The sequence below is a fragment of the Lolium rigidum genome, chromosome 3, assembly GCF_022539505.1.
Source record: "Lolium rigidum isolate FL_2022 chromosome 3, APGP_CSIRO_Lrig_0.1, whole genome shotgun sequence".
In the NCBI taxonomy this organism is placed as follows: Eukaryota; Viridiplantae; Streptophyta; class Magnoliopsida; order Poales; family Poaceae; genus Lolium; species Lolium rigidum.
In genome coordinates this window covers 217,783,100-217,792,387 of record NC_061510.1, presented here as the reverse complement: position 1 = coordinate 217,792,387, position 9,288 = coordinate 217,783,100, and the positions used below count along the sequence as shown (strand labels likewise).

General features: G+C 48.3%; 1 protein-coding gene across 1 annotated transcript; it reads right to left on the bottom strand.

The window, feature by feature from the left end:
- Positions 1 to 363: 363 nt before the first annotated feature.
- Positions 364 to 1,081, bottom strand: LOC124698983 (glutaredoxin-C13-like). Its single transcript, XM_047231362.1, has one exon. The coding sequence runs from the start codon at positions 930 to 932 to the stop codon at positions 618 to 620; it is 315 nt and encodes a 104-aa protein (XP_047087318.1). The 5' UTR covers positions 933 to 1,081; the 3' UTR covers positions 364 to 617.
- Between the last annotated feature and the right edge of the window lie 8,207 nt (positions 1,082 to 9,288).

The window sequence follows — 9,288 nt, the reverse complement described above, 5'->3', positions numbered from 1 at the left end:
ACACGTCCAGTAAGAATACTATTTTCCCTCTTTATCACCTTCAGAAATGTAGGTTTCAAAACTAACTTCCAAATTATTAGATGCTTCGAAAGGAGTGAGAGGCTGCAATATGGAACAACAAAAGTGACCCACAAAACCAGGAAGTCAAACAAATGTTCGTGCACTTTTTCTCATTTTTGTTAATTCATGAATATAATGTATATATGCACGATGTGCATCCATACATCTCGATCGGAGAAGAATCAATTGAAGGAGAATAAGATGATTCATGATCTTATATTGTTGACAGGAGAAATGAAGATCGACGGAGAAGAAGAAGATTGTCAAGAGGTTAAATTTGCAAGGAAAGGGAGTTGCTAGACATGGTTGATCATGCATTGATCCAGGGGCTGCAAAAGTTGATTGATAATACCAAAATACAGTTGCTTGCATGCTTACGTAGCAAATGCAACACAAGAAACTGAACCCAGAGCGAGGGCTAAACCTTAAGTAACAAGAACATCCCTACTAGCTTAATTTCTTCTTCTTGCCACGCAGCCGGCACAGGATAATAAAAGACCAGGCCTTCCACTACTAGCTTAATTCTTCTTCTTGAGCAGCATGCACGTTTTCTTTCACTAGAGCCAGAGCGCGCCGGCGTTCATGAGCATGGGGACGAGCTCGCCGGCCAGGTGCAGCGCCATGACCCTATTGATGCCGCCGACGAGACTCCCGCCGATGAACACCGCTGGCACCACGGGCGAGCCTCGGCCGAGCCTCCTGGCGAGCTCTCTCTCCAGCTCCCTGCCCAGCTGTTCCTTGTCCAGCTCGTACACGGCGGCGTGGACGCCGAGGTTGCTGAGGAGGAACGTCACGGAGTCGCACATGGAGCATTTGCTCGAAGTGAACACCACAACCGCCCGCTCCGACACCAGCTTCGTGACTTGGTCCATCGATTCGTGATCGCTGATGATTGGTCCGCAGGTTTTAGAAGCTTCGAGAGAGCTCTGGTTAGTTGCTAACGCTTTAGAAGCTATTTATTATGCTCAGATGAAGATCTTCCCGAAGGTGCTGGCTGTGGTTTGGTGCTAATGCTACCGTCCAGGTGCCTTGCCTTTTATAGGCTCAAAATGGCTGTGCTGACTTTGCCATACATGGATAATTAGCAATTGGTATCATTTGTGCTCAACTTGCTACGATGGAACCCTAGTAAGATTGGGTCTGGTATGAAAGAACAAACTTCTAATCCAGCATAGGCTAAAAGTTGGATGGCTTTGGATAAGAAAATGTGATATTCATTGGGTCCCATGGAACATTGGAATCTCTTTCCTCACCTCAGTCGACCTCTTGCAAAAAAATTCTATATCTAAACGTACCACATGGCATACCTGGTAGATTAGACTTGTACGGATATATTGACGATTTTCCCAGGAGTAGAAAAGTATTCGTCAATTAATTTTTTGGATCATGGTGTCCCTATTTATTCTTGGATCATGGTGTGGCTATTCTACAATATGCAGATGATACAATTTTATTGCTGCAAGATGACATGGAGGGGGCAAGGAACCTGAAGTTACTTCTGTAAATATTTGAAACAATGTCTGGGCTGAAGATTAATTTTCAAAAGAGTGAGACAATTTAGGTACTGGAGGATGCAGAGAAACTGAATGAGTATGTGGAGTTATTTAACTGTCAAAAAGGGACTTGGCCTATTCACTATCTAGGTACTCCTGTATGTGCCAGAAGGCTATCAGTAGCAGAGATGCATTTTCTTGGGGAGAAAGTGAAGAAGAGTATGGGTGGATGGATGGGTGGAGCTATGTCCATTGGAGGCAGACTAGTCAAAATAGATTCCTGTCTATCCAACAGTATTGTGTATCAAATGTCCATGAGACTGCTACATAAGATAACTATTGAAGCAATCACAAAACCTATCAGATCTTTCTTCTGGGCTGGTGATGCAAACAAGAGAAAATATCACTTTGTCAAGTGGAGATGGATTTGTAAACCTAAATGCAGAGGTGGCCTGGGGGTCAAGGATTTGTATAAATTCAACATAAGTTTGATGTGCAAGTGGTGGTGGAAACTGGAAAATGAGGAGGGGCCTTGGCAACATTTCATGAGAGGAAAGTACCTGGGGGATGCAGGGATTCAGTGGGACAGGCATAGAAGCGGTGACTCTCCCCTGTGGTCTGATATGCTACATATCAGATATATATCTGTGTGGTAGGAGAATGACAGTGGGAAATGGTTGCAGAACTAGTTTCTGGAGAGATGCTTGGTGTGGTCACACACCCCTGATGGACAAGTTTCCTGAAATTTATGATATATGCAATGAACAAACTATCTCTGTGGCTGATGCTGCTCACAGGGGTTGGAGATTCTCCTTCGGGAGATGGCTGTCTGTAGACTTAAAGTGGTGTGGATTGGTGGATATTTTGAATAAGAGAAGCCTTTCTAATGGTTTAGATAAACCAAAGTGGAAATGGACAAAGAACGGGCAATTCACTGTTAAGAGTACTAGTCGTCAACCCGTGCCCTGCACGGGATAGTGAATTTTAGGTAAAGATTCATAAATTTATTGTGCATGGCAGTTTGCAGGATTCAAAATTTCTTGAGAACATAGAAACACTTCCTATTTTTTTATTTTGATAAATAGTTTCCATGTTTTATTCACTGGTTAATAATCATTTATTGTTACTCTTATTTAATGCAAGATACATGTGTTTTGATCTCAGGTTTCAGGCTCTTAGCTGTATCGGTCTCAGAACATCAATACATGCAACATTAAGAAATAACAGTAATTCTCAGGCTTATAATATTCTTATATGGTTGTGTTGTCTGTATTTGTAAGCCTGAACAGGCCCTTGTCATGCTTTGGAGAAAAATCAATCTGGTTTCGTATTTTCGTGCATCCATTCAGAAATCAATTGTGCTGTCGATATCCAAAGATCGACTGAATCTTAGGTTGGCTCATGATCAACACGCTGAACTGGTAGCTGCAAAGGAAAAGATCAAAGCAACATGCATGATTATTTAGTCAGCTACTCATATTATCTCAGAGCTTTAGCAAATGTTTTGCTACACATGTGGTTTAATAAGATAAACTCATGTTAACTGGGAAAAATTGGAGACCAGGCGCAGATATGAATAATGTAAAGGAGATGCATGTACTGTATGATGACGCGCAAATATGTAGCGATATTTTTTCCTCTACTGGACTCTTCTTTCACCCTTCCGAAATTATGTTCTTGCAGCAGCCGGTGCTTTCATGTAGACACTGGATTCAATTGCTCGTAGTTGATATTGCAGTCCATGTCCAGCCACCACTTGTATGGTTTGGAACTTCCTGTGCATAGGTACGATTCATCGAAATAAAGAACATGTTAGGTATGGCCCATGATCGATACCGGCCTTATGAAAATAGTGATATGTACATGCCTACATTATAGACTTGGGAGTAGATATTGGTGTACACCGCAACCATGTCTGATGTTGCATTGATGAACAGCGCGCTAGATGGATATCGGAAATTGAATTCCAAAGGTAGGCCTCACGGTGGCCAGACGCATTGCCGTGTCAAGCTTTGGATGTCGTCCGTGGTGTCTAAGTTCTGGATGGCCAGACGCCATGCATCATCGAGCTTCGGACGTCGCTGGTGGCTTTACATCCCTGGACAATATATCTAGGCAAGACAATGGGAAATAAATTTATAAATCTTTAAAGAGCGAGAAGTGAAAGTGCATCTTCTATAAATCCAAGTTGGTTGACCTAGATTCTAATCAATGAAGGGAGTTGTTACCTTCGTTAACTGATACTACGTCTTCATTGTCCTACATGCTAGTATAGGAATACAACGTCTTGATTGTCCTACATGCTAGTAGGAATTTTTTTAAATAACTACTTTTAATTCCTACAGCTTTCATCAGTTCTTCCTATCAATTAAAAAAAAAAACAATCGAGTTTCTTCTGCGTATATAAATATTAGCTAAAGTAACATATTTTTTTTCCTTGCATGGTCTACTAAATTATGTTTTTATTTGAAACAGAAGAAACGGCTGTAAATGATGTCACAAAGTATGCTTTTTTGCAAAAAAATTAACATTTGTGAAATAATTAAATCTTTTTATGTGGTAGACATTCCACTTGTACTTTTTTACGGGGAATCCACTTTGACTAATTAACTTATGTTGAACTTAAATGCATATATACCATCATGCTGCGTGATAAATTATTATCTCCAACTGATGATATTAAACACACAGCAAAAAAAATCAACCTTAATGTTTTAGAGCAATCACTGCATAAAAATAATCACATGTATCCATCAATCCCTGACGTTTTGATGCGCATCAATTTGCAGCAAGAAAATCTGATACACTGAGAAGAGCATGCATACGGCACAAATATTAAATAATGTTGAGCAATGACATCCATTAGGGAGAAACAATGTGTGCATCGTACCTCAAATCAAAACTTGAGAAGAGCGGTGCAATAAAATACCAATCAACGCACAGCCTCACACTGCAATTTCAGCGCCATATTTTCTTGAGGATAGAGGCCGTCATGCAATGTACCGATAACAACATCTGGCTTCTGGATACTATTTTTCCGGGATCAAATCAACACACCTACTGGTGAGCCATGGTCAACCCAAGGAAGAACAATCTCGACGAATTAGCCAACCGCCTCAATCATCCATCGCCAGAGTTACCGGAGAAAGGGAGATACGAATCTGGAGTATGATCATGCTGGAATTTGTAGGCATTTGGCCTTTGGGCCATGGCCCATTATCAAATTCTGAAACTCACATGGCCCATTCCAAAAATCAGTGGCTGCACTAGTGGTAAAGTTTAGTCTCACATTGCTAGTTGGGAGAGAGTTGGAGTGGTATATATAAGGTGGGCTGTTCTAGTCCTAGTAAGTGAGTGAGAAGAGAGAGAGAGAGCTCTCGCGCACTCCTCCTCCTCCGCCGCCCGCCTCGCCACGCCTCGTCACGACGCGCCGCGGGTTGCGGGAATCTCGCCGAGCCGAGCTTGGACAGTAGGCCTCCGGAACCCTGCCTCTCGTGAACCTGTACGGGTGAGGGGCAATCAGGTTTTTGGGGAGCGCTTCGGCGCGACTACTGGCATCACGGCGTCGTTATCGGACGACGAGTTCCTCCACACCGACAACTTCTTCCCGGACCTCAGCGACTTCCTCGGCAACCTCAACATGGGCGACAACAACGCTGCTGCGAAGTATGTGATCTTGTCGTTACTCTTTCAGTTTCTGTTAGAGTTTCTTCTTCTACTTTCTATTTTAGATGCGATCTGTTTGTCTTGTTTAGATGTGATATGTTCATCCACTTTACTAGTCTGCATGATTAGTTTACTTATTATTTTCGTAATCATGATTTATCAATTACTTGTACGGTTTATTTCATATGGATATTTGCTTATATTTCCAACAGATCAGCCAGCCGACTCAATCTTCCATAGCCGGAGTTACCGGAGAAAAAAAAATGAATATGGAGTAGAACAGGAAGAAATCGTGGAGCCTAAGGAAAGAAAAGAGACGTGAATAATTGGACTACTACATGGTGCGATCGAACGGGGAGAATTAGGATGCGCTGAAAACTGTTACGGTGCAACAGAAATCAAAGGTAACGTGTCGACGTGATTTTGTATGGTACATTAGAAATAACGACTTTTTAGACTAATCTTAACTGTAAATTTTACATCTAACTGTCTTAATTATTCTGATGTGGATTAACGTGGAGCCTTCTACCGTGCCTCCAATTAGTAAATATAAGATATAAGATGTACAAATATATGTGCAAAAATGGTATTAATAGATCCTTCAAGTATTTTGTGGAAAAGCGAAATCCCATTGAAGATCAAAGTCTGGCTCTGGTTGATTTGGCATAATGCAATAGCCACTAAAGATAACTTGCTGAAAAGAAAATGGATTGGTGACCCTCTTTGCAATTTTGCTCCACACATGAATCTATTCTGCACTTTTTTTTCTCTTTCCATGCAGCTCAGTATGTTAGGAGCTTGGTGGGGATGGCCGTGGATGCTCCCACCCGTCCTGGATCCTTTGCACAATTCTTCTGGTGGATGCCACAATTTTTCCATGCGAGCCGCAACGTCCAGATCGTCAGCATGGCAGCCATCTGCTGGGCGATTTGGAAAACGCGTAACAGATCATGTTTTGAGAAGAAATTCCTAAGAAATCCTGTTGATTTGATTTTTCTTACAACTTCCTTTATGAAATATTGGGCAGGTACTCACTCTGACGCGGAGGCGGCACAACTTCAGCAGGGGGCTGCGGCTCTGATCAATCTGGCTCTGGGCGCTGAAGGGGGAAATGGCGATGGAAATGTAGCGGCAGCCAATCCCCGGCTGTTGATCGAGCAAGGTGATGATGCTATGGAAACTGATGCTCAAGTAAATGCTGGTGCTGATGATAACATGCAGTCCTGAAGAAAACGGCTTCTCCTACTCATATTCTCCTTGATGCTGCGAAGAAAAACCCTGAAGCTGTAGTCCTTTTGATCCCAGAGAGTTTCTCTCTGTGTGCTGTTTTCGTTCCTGCTTTTGTCTGTGGAGCTGTGTTGGTGTTTTAGATGGTCGGTTGAGAAACTACTTTAGTTTTGGTCCTTGTTCTTGGGTGTTGCTGTTCGATATGTAAATATTAACCCTGGCACGAACTCTGACGCTGTATTTCCGGTGGGGGATTTCCGCTGTACGTACATGCATGTTTGAACTTGAACATACTATGCTTGGACCTAAATGAGTGTGAAATATACTAATACTGGTGTTCCCCCGGGGGATCGTGGCAACCGATCGTCCGCCTACGTGGCACATGCGTGCCCTTGCAAGTTGCAACGTGAGATAGAGCGGTGGATGGGGTCCACCATGAGCTTATCCTTTTCCGTCGCTTCTCTCTACACGAAACTCCCCTCGTTATCTCCATCCCCATCTCAAACACGGAACCAGTCTGCCATGAATCCTACCCCGCCTCCTCCTAATCCTCGCCACGCCGTGCAAGCTCGACGACCACCTCGCCAGCTCCTCGTCCTTGCGCCGCCGCTCCCCTGCCTCATCATCCTCAAGCTCGATCCCGGTCTCAGTCAGCTCCTCGTCCTCCCGTTACTCCTCAAGCTCAGAGACGACGACTGCGTCCCGGCCCGCTCCTCAACCTCGCAGGGCTCCACCCAGGCGCCCAGACGGTGTACTGCACGAGCACGTCACCCTCCGGCGAGGTCGCTGCGACCATGCTCGCCGCCTGCGGCCGGCCACCGCTGTTGCCGCTCCGGCCATGGCGATGGCGATGCTTCTGCGAACCCGTCAATGGCGCTGCTGCAATTGTTGTGCAACGTTGCTACAAAGGATGGCCGGGCCTGCTACCAACGGCAAGCGCCCGCCTGCTCAGCCGCCACCCATGGCGCATGCCCCGCTCCTCCAAGCACACCAGGCCAGGCCCAAGGTCCCCACCTCCACGTCCTCCAACGGCCCCCCAAGCTCGGCCGGCGCAGCTGCAACCATGGTGTGGTGGAGCACTGCGAAGGATGGCAGGGGCGGCGCTGCTACTTGTGGTTGTCCGCATCGCTACACGCGGTTGGTGTCCGTGCTACTTTGTGGCGTTGGCGTCTGCTACGAAGGGCGGCGGCGCGACAGCATATGCTACAATACGCGTCGGCGTCCGCTACAGAGGGCGGAGGAGTCTGCTACAAAAGGCGGCGGCGACTGCTACAAAGGGCAACGGCGCGACGGCGGCTGCTACAATAGGCGTCGGCCTCTGCTATGAAGGGCGGAAGTGTCTGCTACAATAGGCGGCGGAGCAACGGCGTCTGCTACATGTGGCGTCGGCCTCTGCTACATGTCGCGGCGGTGGCTGCTACAACAGGCGACGGCTGTTGCTACTTTAGGCGGCGGTGGCTGCTACCATAGGCGTCTGCGGCTGCTACATAGGTCGGCAATGGCTGCTACAAGCAGTGCCGGCGTCTGCTACAAACGGAGCGCCGCCGTGCTGCAAAGGATTTCGGCGAGGCCGGCGGCGAAGCTACCTACATGTTCAAGATGGCGGTGCTGCACGTGAGCAGCCGAAGCGCGCGGTGGTACTGCCGGACCTGGCAGCGCTTCTGGTGACGCGGGGCAGGTCGTGCGTCGGGGGGATGGGGATGACGGGAATTTTTCCTTTTCCTTTTTTGTTTTGTTTCGTCTGCGTGGGACGGTTGACTTGATCAGACGATCGCTAACATCTCCATCGAACGGCTGGCGACCCGGGGGATCGGGGATTTGATCCCCCGGGGGACGCTCAGCGCTGCCCAAATATACTAATACTGGTGTTCCCCCGGGGGATCGTGGCAACCGATCGTCCGCCTACGTGGCACATGCGTGCCCTTGCAAGTTGCAACGTGAGATAGAGCGGTGGATGGGGTCCACCATGAGCTTATCCTTTTCCGTCGCTTCTCTCTACACGAAACTCCCCTCGTTATCTCCATCCCCATCTCAAACACGGAACCAGTCCGCCATGAATCCTACCCCGCCTCCTCCTAATCCTCGCCACGCCGTGCAAGCTCGACGACCACCTCGCCGGCTCCTCGTCCTTGCGCCGCCGCTCCCCGCCTCATCATCCTCAAGCTCGATCCCGGTCTCGGTCGGCTCCTCGTCCTCCCGTTACTCCTCAAGCTCGGAGACGACGGCTGCGTCCCGGCCCGCTCCTCAACCTCGCGGGGCTCCACCCGGGCGCCCGGACGGTGTACCGCACGAGCACGTCACCCTCCGGCGAGGTCGCTGCGACCATGCTCGCCGCTCGCGGCCGGCCACCGCCGTTGCCGCTCCGGCCATGGCGATGGCGATGCTTACGCGAACCCGTCAATGGCGGCTCGCCGCAATTGTTGTGCAACGTTGCTACAAAGGATGGCCGGGCCTGCTACCAACGGCAAGCGCCCGCTCTGCTCGGCCGCCACCCATGGCGCATGCCCCGCTCCTCCAAGCACACCGAGGCCAGGCCCAAGGTCCCCACCTCCACGTCCTCCAACGGCCCCCAAGCTCGGCCGGCGCGGCTGCAGCCATGGTGTGGTGGAGCAACTGCGAAGGATGGCGGGGCGGCGCTGCTACTTGTGGTTGTCCGCATCGCTACACGCGGTTGGTGTCCGTGCTACTTTGTGGCGTTGGCGTACGCTACGAAGGGCGGCGGCGCGACGGCATATGCTGCAATACGCGTCGGCGTCCGCTACGCGAGGGCGGAGGAGTCTGCTACAAAAGGCGGCGGCGACCGCTACAAAGGGCAACGGCGCGACGGCGGCTGCTACAATAG